This window comes from Pelophylax lessonae (assembly GCF_965119305.1).
Source record: "Pelophylax lessonae genome assembly, chromosome: 1".
Classification (NCBI taxonomy): domain Eukaryota; kingdom Metazoa; phylum Chordata; class Amphibia; order Anura; family Ranidae; genus Pelophylax; species Pelophylax lessonae.
The window spans coordinates 370,875,979-370,903,365 of NC_138768.1; the positions used below are offsets into that span (position 1 = coordinate 370,875,979).

The 27,387-nt window shown below is 43.1% G+C and overlaps 1 protein-coding gene across 1 annotated transcript in view; it reads right to left on the reverse strand.

The window, feature by feature from the left end:
- SMC5 (structural maintenance of chromosomes 5) overlaps window positions 1-27,387 on the reverse strand; it is a 193,865-nt gene that overhangs the window by 106,800 nt on the left and 59,678 nt on the right. Inside the window, exons 12-15 of the mRNA XM_082243764.1 lie at window positions 21,860-21,954; window positions 19,191-19,323; window positions 1,855-2,028; window positions 79-248 (exon numbers count right to left, since the gene is read on the reverse strand). Of these exons, the coding sequence (XP_082099890.1) occupies window positions 79-248; window positions 1,855-2,028; window positions 19,191-19,323; window positions 21,860-21,954 (572 nt within the window). The remainder of the gene's footprint in view (window positions 1-78; window positions 249-1,854; window positions 2,029-19,190; window positions 19,324-21,859; window positions 21,955-27,387) is intronic.

Here is a 27,387-nt window from a genome sequence, read left to right on the forward strand (position 1 = left end):
GAAATATAGTTAACATGTAGCAAGTCAAAAAACCACAGTGTACATGGACATTTTGCAACAAGTGAAAGTTTAACTTACCTATCATATTTGGTACTAATTCTCTGTTCCAGCTGCCGCTTTTTGGTTTTCATATCCAGGATTTCCTTTTTCCGTGACCGTATTTGATTATCTCGTTTCTCTAGCAACTTCTGGTTATCAGTTAGTTCACGCATCTGGTTGTCTAACACTGAGCATCTTTCTTCAATCTTCTAAAATTATCAACACAAGTGGAAAATAAATAAATGGCAAACTTCTAATAGCAGTATTCTACGTACCATATACACAAACATGTGCTTAAGTAGTAAGGTGGGATTTTATTTTGTTTATTCATAAAGCAGCAAATTGTCATCTAAAATAGCTTACAAAATCCTGTAGAGATCAGAGCAACAGTGACACCTGCAGGTAATACATGAATACACATCCACTGAGAATGACTTGATCTATTCTATGTTGAGTTGTGTAGCTCTCTAACTTTTGTTTCACTATGCCATCCATCACTCATTTTGCTATTCATAGGGTTTATACCCTTTAGCCCCAAAAGATGTCTTCTGATGACGAAATTGGTCTGGCAGAGCTTCAATCAGACACCATCACAGATTACAAGATACATGCTGGATTTGAATCCATGGATATTCGCATTGTTTTTTCTTCTTACATGTGAGTGTACCTTTTGTTAAAAAAATGGTTTTAAGCTTTTTTTTTTTTACAGTATGAAGAGGCATCTGTTTAATTTACATGAGCAACCGGATATATAAAACACTGCAGCCATATGTGTATATCGGTTATCCCTGTTTTATTGAGGAGTGTCCACAGTGGAGATTTGGGGTCCACCCTAACACCCAAAAAAGTGGGTTATGACTAACCTGAAAGGGTGGGACATGTGGAGTCAGTAAGTGACCATTTCATCTATCACTTTGGGTGAAGGTGTCGGTGGGTCTTGTCATATAATCCATGGGACTGTAAACCATGTTTCACCTCTGATTATCTTCCGGTCACACAATTAGATTGGAATTGTTTAAGTTACCACTTTGGCTTCATGGTGTGGGGAGGTTTTTACTCCCTTTTGTATTTTTTTTTGTCACTGGGGAAACCAAGCAATTTTCTTTCCTGCAACCCATGGTTGCAGGAAAGAAAATGGTGTCATCTATGGCCTGCCTAAAGACGGTTACATGCAGGCACAACAAGGTTTTCTTACCTCTTACACAGCTTGTTAGCAGTGTTAGTACAGGACTGTTCTTAGTGCAGTGCTATGCTGTTTGCTCAGTATAAATGTTGCCTTGAGTCAACAATCAAGTAATATGGAGGTTCATTTGGATAATCAATATAAAAGGATATCTCCACTTTGGTGGGAAAAAAATACAGCAAATAAAAAGTATAATATACCATATATATTTGCAACCCAAAGGCATTCTGTAAACACCGCCTCTAGAAATTTAATTTCCTGTTTGTTTGAGAAATTCTACACTAAGATGCAAGTCAGGTTTTAGACAAAAAAGTATTTTTGGTGAGATGCTTCCTAAGTGTTAATCACTTCTAAAGAGATGCAACCACTGCAACTTTACTCAGAACCCTGAAAGTGCACCAGCTGCTTGTAATGAATTAGTCACTCCTATTCAGAAGCAGTCCTGCACAAGGCATGGTCTAATTCCTTCATAGCAGAAACAGGTAAGAATCTGAAACAAAGTTTGTTAAAAATCTTTGTAATGTACATTGATCTCTCAGAGGGGATTGTTTTTTCTCAACAAAAGCGGAGTTGCTCTTTAATGCTGTTATTTAAAAGGTGCAACTTTACACTACTCAATCTCTGATCTTTACCTTATATTGTTCAAGAACCTGTCTCCTCTCCTCCGGATCCACTGTGACTGTGAGAAATCTGGCTTCCTTTAAAGGATTGTTACTTGAGATCACTTTGTTACTATATGCAGATACCTTTGTGAGGTACCTTTCTTCTGCTGTGTACAACTGCCGGAGTTTGGTCTCTTTTATTACCTAAAAATTGAGCAGAAAAAATGTAAATTACTGAAAAGGAAGTATTAGAAAAACCACTAACACATACATGATATCATTTTTATAAACTGGTTTAAGTGAAAGAGGTTTTAGGGAAGTTTGTGGAAAATGCAATAATTATAAAAGTTTCAGAATACCAAAACGTCATGCAATAAAATGAAGGTAGAATAAAGGTGGATGATTTTCCAACACACAGCTAGCTTCCTGTACAAACATTGTACTTACTCATCTTTGGCCCAATCTAGTCTGAGCTCCACTGTGACAGTCAGTGGTGGCTGCAGAGGAGAGGAGAGTGTGCTAGATGATAACTGGAAATTCTAGGAGTGGTGACATCACCCATAGGCTCCCATGTTCCATCCCATGAGCGTGCTAGATGATAACTGGAAATTCTAGGAGTGGTGACATCACCCATAGGCTCCCATGTTCCATCTATTGTCTGCGTTACCTCCTCTTCCCTGCAGCCCCTACTGACTTACATAGGGGAGGCAGATCACATAACCGGATCAGAGCAGGCTGACAATAAGTATATACATCTTTCTTACACAGGTTAGTCAGTATAGGTGTTAGGAGAATGACGAGGGCAGTTTTAAGACTAGTTAGGTTTAGCCCTGTATTTTACTTTAAGCAGGACAACTTGTGAACATGGAATACCATTTTCCTGACAGAACCGAGACTCATCAGCATTCCCTGCCAAACCTCCTCTAACTGACAACACATCTCTTAACCAGATCCACACCTCTGCCTGCATTTGTCAGTGGTGCACAGTCCATTGAAATCCATAGAAATATACCAAACCTGATAAGTCAGCTTATTATTTTATTTATTTTGCATTTTAGTATCTCTTGATTGAGTTGTTCCTGCCAATGGCAATTTATTTTTGGAGGTATTTTACCCAGACCCATGTTAAATCTTTGTAATATGGTCTTTTTATAGTCAAGTGGGGTTTTTTCAGTTCCTGCAGGTTAAGGGTATGAGAGCGGCATCTTACTTCATGTTCCCGTGAGAGTATTTACTAATTGCCATAGAGATTGATTAGAATCTATATAACCTCACGAGTAGCTTGGTACTCCACCTACTGAAGAAGCCCAGTCACGTGTCTATACAGGTCTAGGGGAGTAGTGGAGCTTGGTGATGTTTACCGGGGTCGCGCTGTGAGGTGGTGAGCCGGATAATATTTATAACGCATGTTTTATTTGATGCTCTTGTAAATGTTTTTAAAGTGGGGTTTAATAAAATTGGTCTTGTGTAGTACACTATGTCTGTCCTTTCTGCCCCAATATATACAATATCTGCTGTGGGGACCTGTGAGGACGTGAACTTGTATCCCTTCAAAGAGGAGAGAAGGAGTGGAGCCATTGATCCAGGTTGAGAGGAGATAAGCTGTTTTTTATTGTTATGGAGGTAAGCAGGCACTCTGTGATGGATAGTTACAGTGTGTGAAGATAAGGCATTGGGTGTTTGATAGCAATCAACCACACATTCACAAAGAACTTCACTTACATTGATGTTTTAGTTAGCTTTGTATGGGATCACATCTTCATGGGACTTTTTTGACTTTTTTTTTTTTTTTTTTTTTAAATGCTACGCTACACTGTATCCATTTTATAGCTGGATTCTGATTTATATTGATTTCAATGAAAAAACACATCAGACACAAAAGCTCCAACTATCATTTGCAGAAAGATGTTGGCAATGAGAGTCTCCATGCTATTTTTAGGAACAGTTTCCTTTAGGCATTTTTTCAATTCAATCTGTCCAAGATATATACGGTGATCAAAAAAAAAAAAAAAAAATAGCAGCACTTATCTGACAAATATTTTATTATAGTAGGTTACAACATTTCCCAACATGTTTGATCATTTATGACATACATATACCAATCAGCTAGAACATTCTGATCACTGCCAGGTAAAATGGATAACATTGATTATCTTGTTACTCCCAAAGTGGGTGGGATATCTTAGGCAGAAAATGAACATGTTGTCCTTGAAGTTGATGTATTGAAAGCAGAAAAAAAATGGGCAAGCATTAGGATTTGGAGCACTTTGACAAAGGCCAAATTATAACAGCTAGATGACTGGGTCAGAGCAGCTCCAAACTGCAGCTGTTGTGGGATGTTCTCAGTCTTCAGTGGTCAGGATCTACCAAAAGGGCTCTAAGGAAGCAAAACTGGTGAACCGGGGACAGAACCATGGCTGGCCAAAGCTAACTGATGCACCTGGCATGTAGTCCAATCCAATAGAAGAGCTACTATAGCTCAAACTGCTGTTTCTGATAGAAAGGTGTCAGAACACAAAATGCATTGCAGTTGAGTATTGGGCTGTGTAGCCACACACTCATCAGTGTGCCCATGCTGACCCGTGTCCAAAGCTGTGTTCACACCTACAATGGGTATGTGAGCATCAGAACTGGACCAAGGAGCAATAGAAGGAGGTGGCCTGGTCTGATGAATTCAAGAATGGTTTGAGGAACACAACAACAAGTTTGAGGTGTTGACTTGACCTCCAAATTCTCCAGACCTCAATCCAGTGGAACATCTTTGGGATATGCTGACAATAACAAATTTGATCCATGGACCTACCTCGCGACTTAAAGGCTATGCTACTGATGGCTTGGTGCCAGATACCACAGTTCTAATGGAGTCCATGCCTTCGTGGGTTATGGCGGGTGACCATAATAGTATGGCTAATTGGTGTATATCTGGCGACTGAAAGTTACCTGATAGAACAGGCTGGATTCAGGTTTTGTATTGCAGTGTTTGGTTTGTATGAATGAAAAAATATATAAAGCTGTATACATGGGGTGGAGGTGAAGAGTTACTCTATTACCATGGCCTCATATAATGCACAATTGTCCACCAGAGATCACAATTACTCCAAATACAAGCACAGCTCTTCCTGTATGACAGTAAAGGCATGCTGAAACATCTGAGATACATGGGGTTCTCCAACAATGTTAGGGTGCTAGAGGGAGCGGATTGGAAATTGTTTTTTTCTGACTTCACTTTGAAATGACTATAAAAAAGCAACATAAAATGCATCTATGAAACCATGGAGATTTTTTTTTGGGGGGGGGGGGGGTATATTAATATAATTGATAGAGCATTCCACCCCAGAGCCTGTTATTATCCTGATAATGTTCACCCAGGGTCTGCATTTCTGCTCACACCTACTGCAGTGACCTGCTTTTTACCGCTCTGGATGAAAGCAGCTCACCACTAGGATGCACAGAAATAATTGTCTTTTAGGTGTCCTGTTCACACTGCAATGCAGTCCCCAGGTGAGATTTTTTAACATTTTGTTAAGCTTTATTTAGCTTTACATACTTTGGAGCCAAGACCCCCCCCCAGGCTTGCCAGTTGCCGCTGTGTCATCTGTCTGATCTCATGCAGCTGGTGGCTGCTAACATGCTAGAATACCAAGCACATTCTGACCTGGTTCCACACTGGACCCTCCGAGCAACCATAGGAATGCTTTAAATTGAATCCTGGCATGTTGTGACAGCTGGAGAAAGTCTGGTGACAGATGCAGGGTGAGGATGTTTCCTTAACTGTACAATAAGAGCTGTTGCTTTAGAGCCCCTGTCAAGTAAAATATAACACCCTGATTGCATGCCTAAAATAAAATTAGGCTCAGTGCAAACTTGGTCCTGAGGAAGCCTTCAATTTTAACTGTCAGCTATAAGACGAAGAGGACAGTGGATTACTGTAAAGGAAGCAGGAGGTCAGTATTGTCAGTTCAAATAAACTTGTTAAGTGGGAGTTATAATATACTGTATATATACAAAGTATCTCACAAAAGTGAGTACACCCCTCACATTTTTGTAAATATTTTATTATATCTTTTCATGTGACAACACTGAAGAAATTACGATTTGCTATAATGTATAACAGTGTAAATTTGCTGTCCCCTCAAAATAACAATACACAGCCATTAATGTCTAAACCACTGGAAACAAAAGTGAGTACACCCCTAAGTGAAAATGCCCAAATTGGGCCCAATTAGCCATTTTCCCTCCTCAGGTGTCATGTGACTCGTTAGGGTTACAAGATCTCTGGTGTGAATGGGGAGCAGGTGTGTTAAATTTGGTGTTATCGCTCGCTCACTCTCAAACTGGTCACTGGAAGTTCAACATGGCACCTCATGGCAAAGAGCTCTCGAACGATCTGTAAAAGAAAAAAAAAAAAACTGTTGCGCTACATAAAGATGGCCTAGGGTCCTAGCCTACAAGAAGATTGCCAAGACCCTGAAACTGAGCTGCAGCATAGTGGCCAAGACCATACAGCAGTTTACCAGGACAGGTTCCACTATGAACAGGCCTCGCCATGGTCGTCCTTTAAGTTGAGTGCATGTGCTCAGCGTCATATCCAGAGGTTGTCTTTGGGAAATAGACCTGTGAGTGCTGCCAGCATTGCAGAGGTTGAAGGGATGGGGGGGGGGGGGGTCAGCCTGTCAGTGCTCAAACCGTACTTTGCACACTGCGTCAAATTGGTCTGCATGGCTGTCGTCCCAGAAGGAAGCCTCTTCTTAAGATGATGCACAAGAAAGCCCACAAACAGTTTGCTGAAGACAAGCAGACTAAGGACATGGATTACTGGAACCATGTCCTGTGGTCTGATGAGACCAAGATAAACTTATTTGGTTCAGATGGTGTCAAGCATGTGTGGTGGCAACCAGGTGAGGAGTACAAAGACAAGTGTGTCTTGCCTACAGTCAAGCATGATGGTGGAAGTGTCATGGTCCGGCACTGGGAGACTAAAGTTTATTGGGGTAACCATGAGTGCCAACATGTACTGTGATATACTGAAGCAGAGCATAATCCCCTCCCTTCGGAGACTGGGCGGCAGGGCAGTATTCCAACATGATAACCACCCCAAACACACCTCAAAGATGACCACTGCCTTGCTAAAGAAGCTGAGGGTAAAAGTGATAGACTGGCCAAGCATCTATTCCAGACCTAAACCCTACTGAGCATCTGTGGGGCATCCTCAAACGGAAGGTGGAGGAGCGCAAGGTCTCTAAAATCCACCAGCTCCGTGATGTCGTCATGGAGGAGTGGAAGAGGACTCCAGTGGCAACCTGTGAAGCTCTGGTGAACTCCATGCCCAAAAGGGTTATTAAGGCAGCGCTACAGTAGAAAGTATAAACTCAGACTGTATAATTGTGAAAAAGTCCTGACTGAACAATTAAATCACAAATACTGTGCAAGCTTAAAATAAAGAAGAGTCCTTTAAATGTCACAAATCCAAGCCATAAGATCAAGGAAAACCCGTGCTGTAAAGGATGAAACAGATGCACCTCTTCATAAGTGACTCCATCACCAGAGTGTGTGCTAGCCTCTCACCTCAATTCTCAGACCTCTAGGGTCATAACGCAGTGTGTTTTCAAACACCTGATGGGCTCCCAATCTGCTCAGCTTTGCCTCCAACCTCCAACCTCAGACCGATCATAGAGTAAGAGATTCCATCATAGAGGGGGGGACAAAAGGACATCTAGTGCTCTCCGTATATATAACAGTTTATTAAATAATAAAAGATATTGCACTTACAAGCATGGCACTATCCTAGTGCAAAACGAACAGCATAAGTGTATAACAGCACAGCCAGCTGGCCGCTCGGTGTGCGATCCCTTCGGAGCGTCGCGGGTGACGTCACAGCTCCTCCCCCGTACGCGTTGCGTCAGTGGGCGTGACTTCTTCAGCGGGGTACGTGGAGGGCGGCACCCGCACGCTATTTATTGATGCTGCTAAGCAACCGGACCAATCGTTCCAGGGCGGAACAGGAAACTCTCAGGTTTCCATTTTGGAATAGGGAAAGAGAACCAGCTCTACTTCCTGATGACTCCGGAGCTAACAAAAACTCATATTTACAGACCGGAAACAGGGGAAAAGACACGGTTCAGTTCCTCTCTGTCTATGTCGATGTAATTAGGAGCTAATAAATATACTATTGCACTTCGTGAATGCTAGGGGCACAAAACCTTTAACAGGACATAAAGTGACAATGCATAGTGCATAATATAATAACCTAAAAGTTTTCAAAAAATTCTTTTATATAAAAACTCTTTTTTTCTTCAAAAGTCTTTTTGAAAAAATAGCAAATGTTAAATAAGATAGTAAATACAATTCTAAAATCTTTTCATAAAAGCTAAAAAAGACGTGTAACCGCGATGCTCCGTATGGATCTTACAAACACATGTATATATAAAAAACATAAAAAACATAACAGAAAAAACATCTAAAAATCAGCAATAATCATCTATTGGAAATAAAACAATTAAGATCAAATTCTACATTTAACCCCCCTGGTACTAAAACTTTAGTCTGGTAAATCCAGAATGATTCTCTTCGACTTAGTTGCCTAGTAAAGTTACCTCCCCTCCAATGCCTGGTAGTTTTCTCAATCCCCCAAAACTTTAATCCAGTAGGGTCACAGTGATGGTATCTTTTAAAGTGTTTGGGGACATTGTGCTTATCCTTTCCCTGTCTAATTCTGTTCATATGCTCTCCTACTCGAACATGCAATGCCCTCGTGGTTCTGCCCACGTATTGATATCCGCATTTACATTCGAGCATATAAACGACACCTTTGGTCTCACATGTAATGAAATCCCTCAAAACATGCACTTCCTGTGTGGCTGTAGCTAAAAATTCCTTCCTTCTTTTGATGTTACCTTTTGAGGTTTTGCATGCAGCACATCTTCCACAGGCGTAAAAACCTTTCATAGATGGAAAGAGCCTATTATCAGATTTAATGGGGGGATCCAGAACCCCTGGTGCCAGCCGATCTCTCAGGGTTGGCGCCCTTCGGTAGACAAATTTAGGTTTTGATGGAAGGGTCGGGCCCAATACCCTGTCTTGTTGTAGGATGGGCCAATACTTGGCTACTATATTTTCAAACTTCTTGTACTGGACATTATAGTCCAGCACAAAGCAAAATTCATTACTGGTAGCCATTTTTTTAGAGGGCATAAGAGTGGTTTCTCGTTCGATCTCACTCACTCTAGATAATTCCTTCTCTATGTGTTCTGGAGCATAACCTTTTTCTAAAAACCTAGAGGCTAATATTTTGGACTGTGAGCGAAAGTCTTCTTCCTGAGAACAGTTTCGTTTCATCCTTAAAAACTGCCCTCTGGGGATATTACATAACCAAAGATTATGGTGGCAACTTCCTATCGGTATATAGGAGTTACGATCAGTGGGTTTGAAGTAGGTACGAGTTTTTAGACACCCATCATTTTTGAAAATCTCCAAATCCAAGAATATAATGCTTTCGGTGTTTACATTCCAAGTTAGTTCAATGTTCCTATTATTGGAACTAAGATGGTTCATGAATTGCTGCAGACTGGTCATATCTCCTCTCCAAACTAGGAGGAGATCGTCGATGAAACGACGGTAACAACTCAGCTGGGGAGGACGGTTTGTGAAGATCTTCACAAACCGTCCTCCCCAGCTGAGTTGTTACCGTCGTTTCATCGACGATCTCCTCCTAGTTTGGAGAGGAGATATGACCAGTCTGCAGCAATTCATGAACCATCTTAGTTCCAATAATAGGAACATTGAACTAACTTGGAATGTAAACACCGAAAGCATTATATTCTTGGATTTGGAGATTTTCAAAAATGATGGGTGTCTAAAAACTCGTACCTACTTCAAACCCACTGATCGTAACTCCTATATACCGACAGGAAGTTGCCACCATAATCTTTGGTTATGTAATATCCCCAGAGGGCAGTTTTTAAGGATGAAACGAAACTGTTCTCAGGAAGAAGACTTTCGCTCACAGTCCAAAATATTAGCCTCTAGGTTTTTAGAAAAAGGTTATGCTCCAGAACACATAGAGAAGGAATTATCTAGAGTGAGTGAGATCGAACGAGAAACCACTCTTATGCCCTCTAAAAAAATGGCTACCAGTAATGAATTTTGCTTTGTGCTGGACTATAATGTCCAGTACAAGAAGTTTGAAAATATAGTAGCCAAGTATTGGCCCATCCTACAACAAGACAGGGTATTGGGCCCGACCCTTCCATCAAAACCTAAATTTGTCTACCGAAGGGCGCCAACCCTGAGAGATCGGCTGGCACCAGGGGTTCTGGATCCCCCCATTAAATCTGATAATAGGCTCTTTCCATCTATGAAAGGTTTTTACGCCTGTGGAAGATGTGCTGCATGCAAAACCTCAAAAGGTAACATCAAAAGAAGGAAGGAATTTTTAGCTACAGCCACACAGGAAGTGCATGTTTTGAGGGATTTCATTACATGTGAGACCAAAGGTGTCGTTTATATGCTCGAATGTAAATGCGGATATCAATACGTGGGCAGAACCACGAGGGCATTGCATGTTCGAGTAGGAGAGCATATGAACAGAATTAGACAGGGAAAGGATAAGCACAATGTCCCCAAACACTTTAAAAGATACCATCACTGTGACCCTACTGGATTAAAGTTTTGGGGGATTGAGAAAACTACCAGGCATTGGAGGGGAGGTAACTTTACTAGGCAACTAAGTCGAAGAGAATCATTCTGGATTTACCAGACTAAAGTTTTAGTACCAGGGGGGTTAAATGTAGAATTTGATCTTAATTGTTTTATTTCCAATAGATGATTATTGCTGATTTTTAGATGTTTTTTCTGTTATGTTTTTTATGTTTTTTATATATACATGTGTTTGTAAGATCCATACGGAGCATCGCGGTTACACGTCTTTTTTAGCTTTTATGAAAAGATTTTAGAATTGTATTTACTATCTTATTTAACATTTGCTATTTTTTCAAAAAGACTTTTGAAGAAAAAAAGAGTTTTTATATAAAAGAATTTTTTGAAAACTTTTAGGTTATTATATTATGCACTATGCATTGTCACTTTATGTCCTGTTAAAGGTTTTGTGCCCCTAGCATTCACGAAGTGCAATAGTATATTTATTAGCTCCTAATTACATCGACATAGACAGAGAGGAACTGAACCGTGTCTTTTCCCCTGTTTCCGGTCTGTAAATATGAGTTTTTGTTAGCTCCGGAGTCATCAGGAAGTAGAGCTGGTTCTCTTTCCCTATTCCAAAATGGAAACCTGAGAGTTTCCTGTTCCGCCCTGGAACGATTGGTCCGGTTGCTTAGCAGCATCAATAAATAGCGTGCGGGTGCCGCCCTCCACGTACCCCGCTGAAGAAGTCACGCCCACTGACGCAACGCGTACGGGGGAGGAGCTGTGACGTCACCCGCGACGCTCCGAAGGGATCGCACACCGAGCGGCCAGCTGGCTGTGCTGTTATACACTTATGCTGTTCGTTTTGCACTAGGATAGTGCCATGCTTGTAAGTGCAATATCTTTTATTATTTAATAAACTGTTATATATACGGAGAGCACTAGATGTCCTTTTGTCCCCCCCTCTATGATGGAATCTCTTACTCTATGATCGGTCTGAGGTTGGAGGTTGGAGGCAAAGCTGAGCAGATTGGGAGCCCATCAGGTGTTTGAAAACACACTGCGTTATGACCCTAGAGGTCTGAGAATTGAGGTGAGAGGCTAGCACACACTCTGGTGATGGAGTCACTTATGAAGAGGTGCATCTGTTTCATCCTTTACAGCACGGGTTTTCCTTGATCTTATGGCTTGGATTTGGGACATTTAAAGGACTCTTCTTTATTTTAAGCTTGCACAGTATTTGTGATTTAATTGTTCAGTCAGGACTTTTTCACAATTATACAGTCTGAGTTTATACTTTCTACTGTAGCGCTGCACCCCTTTTGTATTTTATGTTTCATCTGGGTTTTGATAGATTTGACCTTTACCGGTGTTCAGCAGCTTTTATTCCATTTTGCTGATTGTAGCGCTGAATGAGTTTTCTTTTTATAGGTTATTAAGGCAGTGCTGGAAAATAATGGTGGCCACACAAAATATTGAAACGTTGGGCCCAATTTGGACATTTTCACTTAGAGGTGTACTCACTTTTGTTGCCAGTGGTTTAGACATTAATGGCGGTGTGTTGAAGTTATTTTGAGGGGACAGCAAATTTACACTGTTATACAAGCTGTACACTCACTACTTTACATTGTAGCAAAGTGTAATTTCTTCAGTGTTGTCAAATGAAAAGATATAAAAAATATTTACAAAAATGTGAGGGATGTACTCCCTTCTGTGAGATACTGTATATAAATGGATTTTTGTAAGATCTTACCGTAAAATCCTTTTCTCTGTCGCTCATTGACAGACGTAGTCCTCCTTGATTAATATCAACTTGGGTTATACTGCCCTCTACAGGAGTAGGACTAGACAGGAAAGAAAACGTTCTGGCCACACCTTAGGGGCAGTCCCAGAGGGTATATCCTCTCACTTCCTGCTACAGGATATCAGTTATGTCACAAAGCAGTGTTTAGAGAATTTAACCCAACCCAACTCAAAAACAGAGTGGCGGGTACAACGTCTGTCAATGAGCTTAAGAGAAAAGGATTTTACGGTAAGATCTTACAAAAATCCATTTTTCTCTGTCGCTCATTGACAGACGTAGTCCTCCTTGATTAATATCAACTCGGGACGTCCCAAAGCAGTGCCACAAATGAGGGGTGGGATAACAGAAATCAAAATCCAGAAGGCCCAACCGGAGCCAACCAGAAGCATCAAGGACTCATCGAGCAAAAAGATGAGACCTAAGTGAAAAAACCCAACAAACCCTCGAGGTAGACCAACGGTCTCCTCAAATTGCAGCCTGCAAAACCTTGCGGCCAAATGAGACATCCGACGATGCCATCACATCAACTTTATAAAATTTTGTAAAGGTATGAACCGACGATCAAGTAATCGCCTTGAAAACCTGGACCCCTGACGCCTGATGGTGAAAGGCCCAGGAAACACTAAGCGCCCGAATAGAGTGCGCCTTAAACAGGGAACGGGGGATCCCGCCCCTTAATAGAATAAGCCTGTACCACCGTCTGTCTGATCCATCTAGACATGGTCGCGGCAGAAACAGGCAGCCCCTTTCTAGGGTCATCCGTGATCACGAAAAGTGAATCAGTTTTACGAAACTAGTTCGTAGTAGTCAAGTGTACCCTGATTGTCCGAACCACATCCAAGGAGTGTAATGCAAACTCCCAAGGATGGCTAGGCTTAGGACACACGGAAGGTAACACAATATTCTCATTCAGATGAAACTCTGAAACCACTTTAGGAAGGAAGGATGGATTCGGACGAAGAACCACCTTATCCCTATGAACCACCAGATATGGGGAACAACAAGATAATGCGGCCAGTTCTGACACCCTGCGTGCAGAAGTGATAGCCACCAAGAAGGCCACCTTCTGGGATAATGTAAGCAAGAGAATCTCCCTGATATTTTCAAAGGGAGGTTTCTGAAAAACCGACAACACCAAATTAAGATCCCAGGGTGGTAAGGGCGCGTGCACTGGCGGAGCCAAGTGCCGCACCCCCTGGATGAAATTCCGCACCAAGGAATGGGTAGCCAGAGGCTTCTGGAAGAAGATTGCTAACGCTGTAACCTGACCCTTGATATTGCTCAAGGATAGTTTCTGCTCAACCCCCCCTTTTGCAGAAAAGCCAAGATTCGGGTCACCGAATAGGTACGTGAGGGAAAACCCAACAATTCACACCACGCAATATAAGCCTTCCATGTGCGATAATAGACTTTGCTGGAAGTCGCTTTCCTTGCTTTAATTAGAGTAGGAATAACTGAAGCTGACAATCCTCTGTCCTTCAGTACCTGGGTCTCAATGGCCAGGCCGTTAAAGCCAGCAACTGTAAAGCACGATGGAAGATCGGTCCTTGAGACCGCAGATCCTCCCTGAGAAGAAGTCTCCAAGGAGCGTCCGCCACTAGTCTGCCCAAGTCGGCGTACCCGGCTCGACAAGGCCAGCCCGGAATTACCAGGATAACTGGAGTCCCTCCACCTCTATCCTGCAGAGAAATCTCAGCAGTAACTTGACAGGGGGGAAGACATACAGTAGCTGATACTGCCCCTACGGGGCGCTCAGCGCGTCTGCTGCGTCCGCTAGAGGATCGCGGGCGTGAGCCCTGTTGAGCCGACATGCCAACAGATCCATACCGGGGTGCCCCAATGAAGGGACAGCTGGTGAAATACCTCTGGATGAAGAGACTATTCCTCTTGATCCAGAATCTGACGGCTGAAATAATCTGCCTGTCCACCCCCGGGATGAATATCGCGGGGAGAGCTAGAACAACTGTTTCGCCCAATAAAGAATGTTGTCCACTTCTATGGCCACCAGGGCACTCTTGGTGCCCCTTGGTGATTGACATAAGTCATGACCGTGGCATAGTCCGATTGGAGCCGAACCGGGCTGCCCTGGAGCTGCTCGGTCCAGTAAATCGGACAAAGTTTGATCGCTCTCAGTTCCAACACATTTATCGGTAACCTGGAATTTATCAGAAGAAAAGACTTCCCCTGGCTGAGCATCAGAGACCGAAGCCACCAGACCAGAGCCTCCCTGGTCCGCTCGCTCAATCGGATCCGATTGTCCAGGGAATCGGGATTCCGATTCCATTTGAGACGAATCTCCTCTCGGAGAATTCGGGTATGAGACTGGGCAAACGGTACTGCCTCTAAGGAGGCGATCATCAGTCCCAGCCAGTTGACGGACAGCAACATCTGAATCATTGACTGAATCTTCTGGAGTTTCTCCGCATGGAGAAACACTCTTGCCAAGGATGTATCCAAAATTAGGCCCAGATAGTTCAGTGTCCTGGTGGGAACCAGCCTGTGAAGATGGGGATATGAAGATAGGCATCCTAAATGTCTATGGACGCCAGGAGATCCCCCTGATGCCGGGAGGCCACCACTGTTCGGATGGACTCCATCTCTCCCAAGACCAGAGTTGGACGCACCTAGCCCTTTTTCCTGGGCATTGCTCAACATCCAGCCCGTCGCCCACTTCCAGCGTACTTTCTTGAAGATCTCACAGGAACACTGGAGAAGAAAAGCTGCCTAAAAAAGTATTTCTAAAAAATCTTGCCAGGACCAAAGATCCCAGCAAGGAACTTAGGTCCTTACTCCTAACTAGACAGAAAAAAACTGATATCCTGTAGCAGGAAGTGAGAGGATATACCCTCTGGGACTGCCCCTAAGGTGTGGCCAGAACGTTTTTCTTTCCTGTCTAGTCCTACTCCTGTAGAGGGCAGTATAACCCGAGTTGATATTAATCAAGGAGGACTACGTCTGTCAATGAGCGACAGAGAAATATATATTTTTTAATATTGTGACAGGCTGAGGAGACACACACAGGATTTGCATTAAGGAATAATGTGAGGTTCTGAACAGACGAAGTTGTGTTTTTGGTTTTCTCCAGATTCTGTATCTATAGGAGAAGTATGGCCAAAAAAAGCTTTGGCCATACTTCTCCTTTTAAAGAGATCAGAGAACAGAATTAGAAGGGTAGAAACCTAGCCCTTGATAATGTTTAGAGTCAAACACTAGTCAAGTTCCACAAGCAGGAAGTAAAGGATTCGTACTATAGAAACAGGTAAGGTAGAAGGCCCAAGGCTCACATCAAGTGAAGCCTATCACCTCCAATGATAGACTTTGTGGGAGGTAGCCTTTCTAGGTTTGAGCATCATAAGAATCAGATTTTAAAAAAATGCCCCTGTCTCGCAGAACCTGAACTTCAATAAACCATAACATTGAAGCCAGCAACCACGAAGCAGGATGGAAAATTGATCCTTGAGACAAAGGAAATTGATCTGGTATAGATCATGGTGCATCTCCTAGATATCTTACCAGGTCAGCACATGCCTGGCCAGTCTAGAGCAATGAAGATCACCAGAATGCATCTGATCCCTAACAATAAAAACCCAATCTTGATCTTGTGAAGCAGAGAAGGAAAAAGCTTCAGTAAAGGAAAGGTATAGATCGGGGTGTACCGATATTACAGAGCCACCTGAGCATCCACTACAGGATCCCAGTATCTGGAGATAAACCTGTCTAGTTTGTTGTTGAATCCTAAACACCTCTGAGGGTAGGGATCACTCCCTTGGATCAAAGTGCTGTCAGCTAAAGAAGTCTGTCTGCCAATTGTCTAGGCCTGGAATGTATACAGCGGACAAGGATTGAAAGTGAAGTTCTGCCCAGGACAGTATCCAATCTACCTCTCTTGCCACAGTAAGACTTCTGGTTTGCCCCTGTTGGTTGGTGTACATCCCCGTCATGCTTTTGTCTGACTGAATCCCTTGCGCGGATCCTAGAATAAAAAATAAAAACAAAGAAAGGGAAATAAAGGCTATCCTGAGTCTAGACCAGGGAAAACCTGGTCTTGGTGTCAAATGAGTTGTTTTGTCCAGAGATCTGATTGAATTGTCTCACAATGACAGAATGTTGCATTGTTAACGATTACTGGAGAGCTTGAATCTTACATCAGAGAATCTGAAGTTTCTTCTGTGAAAGAAAAACAGATGAGTTGGTTCCAGAAATGATTTCCGAAGGTTAAGGATCCATCTTAACCACTAACACCTTGACAATCATAGCCACATTGTTCAACAGAGCCCATGCCGACTGTTCCCTCAAGAGGAGGTCAACTAAGTATTCTATAATGGGGGTCTTACGAAAGAGCACCAGGGCTAATACTGGGACCAGCACTTTGGTGCACAGGAAAGATGGGGATATGCAAGCCCCTATCCTTGATATCCACCGCAGCTAGAAATTCTGTTTAGAAATTTTGTGGATTTCATGCAAAATTTCTAGGCTTGAATGAAGACAGTCAGAGCTTTGAGATTAAAAATGGGGCAAGTGCTCTCTTTTGGCTTGGAAACTGAGAACAGGTTCGAGTAAAATCCTTGAAGCTTTTCTGCCACAATAACTGGGGCAATGACACCCTGGTCCAAAAGTGCTCAATGGAGGTCTGCTAACTGTGCAATGATAAAGGGGGGCTGGAGATGAGAAACAGGAGGGGACAGGAAGTGAAACTGCAGTTTCTAGCCCTGGAATACCAATTCCTGCTCCATGAATTGGAGATGCAATTTGTCCAAGCATCCACAAAAGTTCAAAAACATCCAACCACTCTGGAAAGTGGGGACACACAGTCATGCAGAAGCAACCTTGTCTGAGAATTTGGAAGATTTGAGTGCCGGATCTTACGAGCGGATAGGGACCAAGCTTGGAGAGTCTCATTGAGGTTGAGGGAATGGAGAAACTAAATGAAAGTTTCTTAACAGTCAAAGAGTGCAGAAGACCTCCCAGTATGTGCCTTGGGTTTCTTCCTCTGGGGAACATAGGTACTCCTACCACCAGTAGCATCCTTGATGATCATATCAAAAGCAAGTCCACAAGAGACCTTGTCCCTCAAAGGCCAGGCAGCTTAAATGTTTTTTTTACACGAGATCTCCACAGTCCACTACTTGAAGCAAAGTGCTGCCCTATGCATGTATTCTGACATGATGAGACAAGAGGTTTTTAACCACTTATAGCTGTGCTATCTTCTGTGTGGATGAGAGGGAGACCTTAGTCACATTTTCCAGAATATTGGACCATTCCTCATTAGACATGGGACCAATATCCTCCTCCCATCCCTTTCTACATGTTAAAGACATCCCATTGGATACTTGATTCAAAAAGGAGCTATACAAAAATGAGATAGTACCTTTTTTAATATTCTTTCCCAGAAGCCTATATAGTATCACCGGATTAGACAGAGTCCAGAGAGAAATCTTTGCCTGTGCAGATATGGCATGTCTTAACTGTAAATATTGGAAAAACACAACATTTGGAAGTCCAAACTCCATTTTAAGTGACTGAAAATCCTTCAGTGTTGTACCCTCATATACTTGTGGGATATATCGCAATCCATATTCAGACCACGTCGAAAAACCTTTCAATTTAAATAATTCAACAAAGTTATAATTATAGAAAAGCCGAGAATATCTTGTATATCCCTCGTATTTGAAGTGTTGCTTTGTTTTGATCCACAATCTATTTAGCAGGAGCAATGTAGGACACATTGTCAGTTTACCCATTTCTCCTGCCTCCAGACACTCCACTACATCTTTAATAGACAAAATAGAGGATATAATCTCCCTGTTTGGTTCCCGACACTCAACATTTCCCCAGCCTGCTAAATGCTGAAGCTAAGCAGCCATATAGTAAAAGTAAGGATTAGGGACTGCAAGATCTCCAGCCTCATTCACTTCCTGTAGCTTTTCCAGTTTTATACGGGGGAATATTTTTCCTCCAAATCAACGCACGAAATAAGGTATTACACCTCCTAAAAATATGTATAGGTATCCATACAGGGGCATTATGTAGAGCATACAACAATTGTGGATTCCAAATCATTTAATCAGGTTACAACGAACTGCTTATCCTTAAAGTGTATTTCCACTTTTGCAGCCAAATTGGGACAACAACTACTTTATATTTGTTACGTGTTCCCACAAACATAGCATAACTTAAAAAAAAAAATGCTTAATAACCCTTACATGCACTCATTGCTTTGTACATTTTAATGAGGGGGCTGTCAAAAATTTGACATAATTAACCTTGTCTACACTGTGTTCACAGTTCTTTATTATCAGCTGTAAAATAGAACTAAACATAGTCTGTTCTAAACAGGGTTATACATGTAGAAATCACCCTCCCATATTGTACGGTAAAGGACAGGTTCAACTTTACAGAAAAAAATAATAAAAAAAATAATAAATGCACATATTTATTCCTGCAGGAGCCTGGAAAGAATTGCACCCATGATCAGTAGATCAGTTGAAGGTACACAATGGATGGACACCAGGCATGCAGATAGCATGGAGAGAAAGAGACAGTTGTCAGAATCCTTTGGTGATGTCGGGAGGGGGGGGGGGGAGCATAATGTGTTTTAAGGGACTCTGCCCTCTTTTTCAAATGCATAGGGAAGGCCATAAGCTAAAAGGTTTCAATAACCAGTGGGGCGGGCAAATGGGAGAAGGCACAGAGACCAGGCATTCGCGGCAATGTGACAATCATACAACAAGAGAGCTCGTCAGCGCCCTCGCAGCCCATTGAAACAAGTCCATCTGCTGCGGTGGCAGATGCTACTTGTGTACAATCTGGGTGCCCATACATGGATCAAAATTCACCTCATTCAGCTTAAGACAGTCATATAAAGTATATTATATGTACTGTAAAATTGCAAGCATCTTTAATGTATTTTCTCACCACTTACTTTTTCTATCAAATGTCGAGTCTTTTCTGTTCCCACAGGAACTTCATGCACATGATACTGGCAGACCAAGTAATTCATCACTGGCTGAGGAGCATCAAACAGTTCTCTCAAGTAAGAGAAAAAGCCATATTGTCTGTAGGAAGAGTAAAGGCAGAAAAGAAACACATATTAAAAACAAAAATACACAGCATCAAGAATATAGTTTGGGAAAATATTTCAACATTAGTGAGCAATTAAAGATTTAGCATTAAGCAGGCCATAGATGGATCGAACTTTAATCCATGTATGAGTAGGCTGATTGTACGTACAACCAGCCTTTCAAGTTTTTTTTTTTTTGTGACCATTGTACTCTGATGGCTGGGAAACCTCCTGCTGTCAGAATGCAATAGCGCTGCGAGAGGGATTCCCCCATCAACACTGATGTGTTGGGGGAATCAAGATATTTTCCTTCCTTCAACCCGTGGTTGAAGGAAAAAAAAGTGTGTGTGTATACACATTATCACTAATAATACAATAATCTCATTTATATACGCACTGTCACTGTACTCTAAGTCGGTTTAGGACCAGTTTATCAGTGATGATCCAAGAAAAGGGATGTTATGTTGGGTGCTTACAGGCTTCATTGATGGTAATCTGATTCTGGCAAGAATTATCTTATTACGAGAAGGCAGCCAATAAGTTATGTAAATTCCTTTCCTTCCACCATGGATAGAAGGGAAAAAAACTGCTTGATCCCTGAATCAACATAGTCAGTACTAATAGGGAAATCCTTTCTGCAGTGCTATTGTGTTCTGTCAGCGTAAAGCACGGGGAGCCTTTCCTGCTGGCAAAACACAACGATCACTGCTGTTTGCTATAGCAAAGAATGATCACATAAAAAAAGCCAATGATCGCATGAAAAAAAAAAATCAGATAGTCTAGTTGTACTGAAGTCTATCAAAGGATTGACTTCAGTACAACCCACCTGCTTATAGATGGATTAAATCTCGGGCCAGTCTCTGCTGAACTGGCCAAGATTTGATCCATCTAAGACCAGCTTTAAGTGGGGTGCACACTATAAGAAAATCGGGCGAACGCTTGTCTGATTTTCCTTGTTGTTTCACAGCAAATTAAAACCGATGAACTAAAACTTTCGAACAACAAAGGCCTTTTTTTGTTGTTTATTGTTTCTGATCATGCGCACTCTTTTCGGATTTTTCTTGTACGAAAAACTGTACACACTAAAACAAAAAATTGTTCATTCTGTTCCAATGCAAGAAAAATGTTGCAGTTTGTGCCTTCGGGAATTTTCGTACGAAAAGTCGGAATCGGCTGTTGAAAGTTGTGTACACACTATACGAAAATTGTACGAAAGTTCCTTTGGACAAAAATTTTCACCCCGATTTTCTTACAGTGTACACAAGCCTTTAGCCCAGGAGTACAAAGAGCAGAGGAAGAGACTCATTTATTAATGTGAAACAGAAAAAGATTGTTTTGCCCTGAAAGGTCCTCCTCCCTTTCTGTACCTCAGTGAAGTATTGGAAAGGTGACAAAATCATTTTCTGCTATAGAGAACAAAAGCACATTGTAGAACAAGATCCATAAAAGATGGAGCGGCTGCATATCACACAAATATAATAGTATAAGGTAGGAATGCCAGTTTAAAATATCAGATACAAAGCCTCCCTACACAACACTGATGTTTTGGCCTGCTGAAGAAGACTTAATGATGAAACGTGTCCATGGCATGATCACGTGGCCTCTGCAGTGAGTGATGGTGGTTTCAGGGTTGCCCGGGAATCACCCGACTTTCAGTGTCAACGAGCAAGTAGCGGTGAGAGACTCTGTTAACGCTGATCACAGTTTGCAAACATTCAAAGCTGTTTGTGTATACATCGTGTGAGTGCAATTTTAATGGGGATTGGGGCAATAAAGCTTTAAACAGTATTATGCTTTATACTTCGTCCCTTTATTGCATGAGCACTCTTCTATGGAAAGATGGATGGGTGAGCTGCCTAGGCTGATGCCAAGTTGTCTCTTAACAGTTTGCTTTGTGGATGGTATATAAGCTGCCTGAACGGAATCAAGGCGTATATATTTCATTGATCTGGTGAGGAGCACACGAGGTGTGGTGAAGCGACTAGCTGGATCAGCTTTACTATCTGCAACAGATCGATTTCACCATCTTTCAGATTATCACTAATCACCTTGTGGTTTAATTTCTATGCCTATGGACTGATACTAATATAAGTTAATTTAGGCCCCTTTCACAGTTGTGCGACTTGTCCTGCGAATAGGGACTGCAAAGTCGCATGACAAGTAGCACTCTATGATTTCCAATGAGTACCTTTCATATCTGTACGACTTCAAGCCGCAACAACTTTAAAGTAGTCCCTGCACTACTTTGGGACGATTTTAATGCATTTTTAGGTCCAAAGACATAGGCATTGCTTCAAGTCCAGTCAAAATCACGGTAAAATAGTGGCAATAAAATCGCGCAACTTTTAGGTCGCATAAGGCCTCTTTCACACTTACGCAACCAAAAAGTCACGCGATTTTACAGCAATTTTCTTACCGCGATTTTGACTGGACTTGAAGCAATGCCTAGGTCTTTGGACTTAAAGCTCCCTTGGTACAACTGATACGACAAATGTCATGCTTTTTACAGGGAAAGAAAAATGGCAGCTCACTGTAACTCAGTGATTGGTTTCATTGGCTCTCGATCTGCAAATTGTTCTGGAGGTGAACACACTGCATTTACCCTTAATCTCCTATTGTCACGGACCTAAAAAAAAAAAAAAGAATAAAAGTAGTAATAGGCAATACAGACATGTTCCCACAAATATATGTGCATCAAATAGTATTAGTAGATCCTAACCCCTTCCCACTGCCTGTACACATATGTGGCCTCTCTAAAGTAAGTCTTCTTCCATGAGATCGCATATGCATACCAGTGCATTTGTGCTGGGAGCGTGCTGCACACCGTGATCCCAGCCCATAGACTGGGCTCCTGATCACCTGATCACTGTGATAGCCTCCACTTTTTGGCTTTCACATTGATCAGTCACTGTGCAGCCCCCGTCCCTGTTTTCTCTCTCTTCTGAATGGAGAGAAAGATACATTGCATCTTCTCTCTGCTTGCCAGGGGAGAAAGATATAAACAAACAAGTGTGTGTAAAAATGTGTATATATACACAGTATCTCACAAAAGTGAGTACACTCTTAAGTTTTTTGTAAATATTCATACAGCCATTAATTCATTTAATTTAAATTAAAAACACACAGCCAATAAGGTCTAAACCGCTGGCAACAAAAGTGAGTATACCCCCAAGTAAAAATGTCCAAATTGGGCCCAATTAGCCATTTTCCCTCCCTGGTGTCATGTGACTCGTTAGTGTTACAAGGTCTCAGGTGTGAATGGGGAGCAGGTGTGCTAAATTTGGTGTTATCACTCTCTCTGGTCACTGGAAGTTCAACACGGCGCTTCATGACAAAGAACTCTCTGAGGATCTGAAAAAAATAATTTTTGCTCTACGTAAAGATGGCCTAGGCTATAATAAGATTGCCAAGACCCTGAAGCTGAGCTCCAGCATGGTGACCATACAGCAGTTTAACAGGACAGGTTCCACTCAGAACAGGCCTCGCCTTGTTCGACCAAAGAAGTGGAGTGCACGTACTTAGTGTCATATCCAGAGGTTGTCTTTGGGAAATAGACGAATGAGTGCTCTCAGCATTGCTTCAGAGGTTGAAGGGGTGGGGGAGTCAGCCCGTCCGTGCTCAGACCATACACCGCACAATCCATCAAATTGGTCTGCAAGGCTGTCATTCCAGAAGGAAGCCTCTTCTAAGGATGATGCACAAGAAAGCCCCCAGTTTGCTGAAGACAGGCAGACTAAGGACATGGATTACTGGAGCCATGTCCTGTGGTCTGATGAGACCAAGATAAACGTATTTGGTTCAGATGGTGTCAAGCGTGTGCGGAAGCAATCAGGGGAGGAGTACAAAGACAAGTGTGTCTTGCCTACAGTCAAACATGGTGGTGGAAGTGTCACGGTCTGGGGCTGCATGAGTGCTGCCGGCACTGGGGAGCTACAGTTCATTGAGGGAACCATGAATGCCAACTTGTACTGTGACATACTGAAGCAGATCATGATCCCCCTCCCTTTGGAGACTGGGCCGCAGGGCAGTATTCCAACATGAGAACGACCCTAAACGCACCTCCAAGACGACCAATGCCTTGCTAAAGAAGCTGAGAGTAAAGATGATGGACTAGCCAAGCCTGTCACCAGACCTAAACCCTATTGAGCATCTGTGGGGCATCCTCAAACGAAAGGTAGAAGAGAGCAAGGTCTCCAACATCCACCAGCTCCTTTAGGTCATCATGGAGAAGTGGAAGAGGACTCCAGTGGCAACCTGTGAAGCTCTGGTGAACTCCATGCCCAAGAGGGTTAAGGCAGTGGTGGAAAATAATGGTGGCCACAAAATATTGATACTTTGGGTCAATTTAGGGGTGTACTCACTTTTGTTGCCAGCAGTTTAGACATTAATGGCTGTGTGTTGAGTTTTATTTGAGGGGAAAGCAAATTTACACTGTTATACAAGCTGTACACTCACTACTTTAAGTTGTAGCAAAGTGTCATTTCTTCAGTGTTGTCACATGAAAAGATATTTACAAAAATGTTAGGGGTGTACTCACTTTTGCAAAATACTGTGTGTATGTATATATATATAAGTTTTAAAAGGTCAGGGTCAGTATTTTTTTGGGAAGAATTCTTTTTTTTTTTTATCAGTTTTTTTTTTATCAGTGTCAGTTAGTGTGTGTGTTTTCAGTAGGATACAAACAAAACAAAATGGGCACTGTTGTTTCTGGGCCCTACTACGGGTAGAAACAACAACTAACATGCACATATGTGATGTCGCAGCTGTCGTCAGGAGCAGAACTTATTTTGGGCTGTTCTTTGGTGTTAAGTTATGGTAGAAGCAAGAAATATACAGCTAAATTAAACTTTATACTATTTTGGGCCAGTTTTCCTTCGAGAATTAAAAAGAAAAAAAAAAAAAAAAAAAACAACAGAGATTATCAGTTATTATTTACAAGGAAAAAACTGCATTTTTGTCTTACCGTAAAATCCTTTTCTCTGATGTTCATTGGACGGACACAGCGCCATATCTTTTTTGACCCTTGGGTTATGCTGCTCTTCATAGGGGTAGGACACTAGGTAGAAAATAATATACTACACCTATAGGACAGTCCAAGGGGGGTATACTCCCACTTCCTCCTATAGGACTTCAGTTTTGTAACAAGGTAAATCAGGAGCTCAACCAGGAACTGGAGCTCACCTACCAAAAAAAAAAAAAAAAAAATACTCCCTCAAGAGGCTTAAGCTTTGTGTCCAAAAGCAGCATCCGCAGATGCAAATACATCCACCTTGTAAAATCTTGTGAAGGTGTTCACAGACAACCAGGTGGCCGCCTTGCCAACCTGGACCACTGACGCCTGATGATGGAAGGCCCAGGAGGCACTAAGCGCCCTTGTAGAGTGCGCCTTGACAGGGAAAGGAGGAACCTGACCCCTGATGGAATAGGCATGAACCACCGTCTGTTTGATCCATCTGGAAATGGTTGCAGAGGAAGCGGACAACCCTTTTTGAGGTCCATCCGAGAGCACAAACCGAGTCGGACTTCCTGAAAGACTTAGTCGCCGCCAAGTACACCCTGTTTGCCCGAACCACATCCAAGGAATGTAAGGCAATCTCTTTAGGATAATTAGGCTTAGGACACAAGGAAGGCAACACGACCTTAGGAAGGAACGACTGGCAGGGACATAGCACCACTTTGTCAGGTATGGTGACCGACAGGACAACACAGCCAACTCCAACATCCTGCGTGCATAAGTAATAGCCACCAAGAAGGCCAACTTCTGTGACAAAGTAAGCAGAGGAAGTTCACAAATATTTTCAAAAGGCGGTTTTTGAAGAACAGACAGTACCAGATTGAGGTCACACAGAGGCATCGGGGGACCTTACCGAAGGAGCCAGGTGGCGTATCCCCTAAACGAAAGTGTGAACCAAGGAATTTGTGGCCAACGGGCGTTGGAAGAAGATTGCCAAAGCGGAAATCTGACCCTTGTTGGTGCCCAGGGCCAACCGCTGATTTAAACCTTTGTAGAAACTCCAGCAGACTTGACACCGAATAGGAACGGGGGAAACGCCCCGAGACTCGCAGCAAGTAATGTACGCCCTCCAAACTCAATGATAAATCTTCCTAGAAGTAGATTTCCTAGCTTTTAACAGTGTAGGAATTACCAAATCCGACAACCCTCTGTCCCGCAGTACCTGGCTTTCAATAGCCAGGCCATTAAAGCGAGCGACTGTAAAGCAGAATGAAAGTTCGGTCCCTGAGACAAAAGATCTTCCATGAGAGGGAGTCTCCAAGGGGCATCGGCTACCAGCCTTACTAAGCCTGTGTACCAAGACCAGCGAGGCCAATCTGGGGCCACCAGAATGACTGGAATCCCTTCTGCCTCGATTCTGAGCAGAATTCTCGGCAGAAGTTGTAGTGGCGGAAAGGCATACATTAGCCGATACAGACCCCAAGGGGCCACAGAGCGTCCGAGGCATCGGCCAGAGGATCCCAAGACCTTGCCACAAACCTCTGAACCTTCCAGGTCCACATTGGGAGTCCCCCACCGGATACACAGTTGTTAAAACACCTCCAGGTGAAGGGACTATTCGCTCGGATCCAGCGCCTGCTGACTGAGGTAGTCCGACTGCCAATTTTCCAACCCTGGAATGCGCACAGCAGAGAGGGCTGGAACAAAGCATTCTGCCACCTTAGAATGCCGGCCACTTCCCTGGCCACTAGGGCCCTTTGGGTGCCCCCTTGGTGATTGACATATGCCACAGCTGTGGCGTTGTCTGATTGAAACCTTACCGAGCGCCCCCGCAGACGATCCGTCCTCAGGGACAGGCAAAGCCGAATCGGCCAAATCTCCGGGACATCGATTGGCAGCCTGGACTCCTTCCGAGTCCAAGCCCCCTGAGCCAGATCTTTGCGCAAGACAACTTCCCACCTCGACAGGCTGGCATCCATGGTAACCACTGTCCAGTACAGGGGGAGAAAGGATTTTTCCTGTCGAAGCCCCAGGGAGCGGAGCCACCATATCAAGGACCCCCTCGTACCCCGGCTCAACAGGATCAGAGATTGTTTAGGAACTGTGAATTATTGTCTTATTTGACAAGAATCTCCTTTTGCAGAGGTCTGGTATGGAACTGAGTAAACGGAACTGCCTCGAAGGTGGAGACCATCAAGCCCAGCACTTGCATGCAAGTCCTGAGAGATGACCGCCAGTTGGACAACAGGAGCCGAATCGCATGCTGTAATTTTTTGGCTCCAGAAGAAACATCCGGGCTGAAGCCGAATCCAGAGTCAGGCTCAGGTAGTCCAGCTTGATGGACGGAGTCGGAGCGGATTTCTGAAAATTCAGTTTCCAGCCAAACTCTTGCAAGGTTTGCACAGTGATGTCCAAATCCTCTTTTAAGACAGTCGGAGACTCTGCACGCAGAAGGAGATCGCCCAGGTACCCCAGAACCGCGATCCCTCTCAGCCTGAGCAAAGCCAACACCGGGGCCTAAACATTTGTGAACACCCGAGGAGCTGAGGTGAGACCAAAGGGTAACGCCATGAATTGATAGTGCTCCTCGCCCACAGCAAAGCGAAGAAAAAGCTGGTGCCCGACATATATTGGGATATGAAGGTAAGCATCCTTGATGTCGAAAGAGGCCAGAAACTCCCCTTGGATGAAGGGATTCCACTACCGTGCGAATGGACTCCATCCGAAATTTCTGAACCCGCACAAAGCGGTTCAGGGATTTGAGATCCAAGATTGGACGAACCTTGCCTTCCTTGCTGGAAACAGTAAACAGGTTTGAATAAATAAAACCCCTGAAAACGTTCCGACTCTGGAACTGGTACAATGACTCCTTGCGAGAGCAGATCCTGTACCGCCCTGAAAAGGCCTTGCAGACGATCCGGAGACAGGCGCAAGTTGGAAGGGAAGCACTTTGCCAGAGGCAAGGACCAGAAACATGATCTTGTAACCGGACTGAATCAACTCGTGGACCCATTTGTCTTGAATGAAAGAGGTCCAGGGGTCTGGAAAAAAGCAAAGATGTTCCCCCATCCCAGGTACGGGTGAGGGTGCCCCTTCATGCAGAGG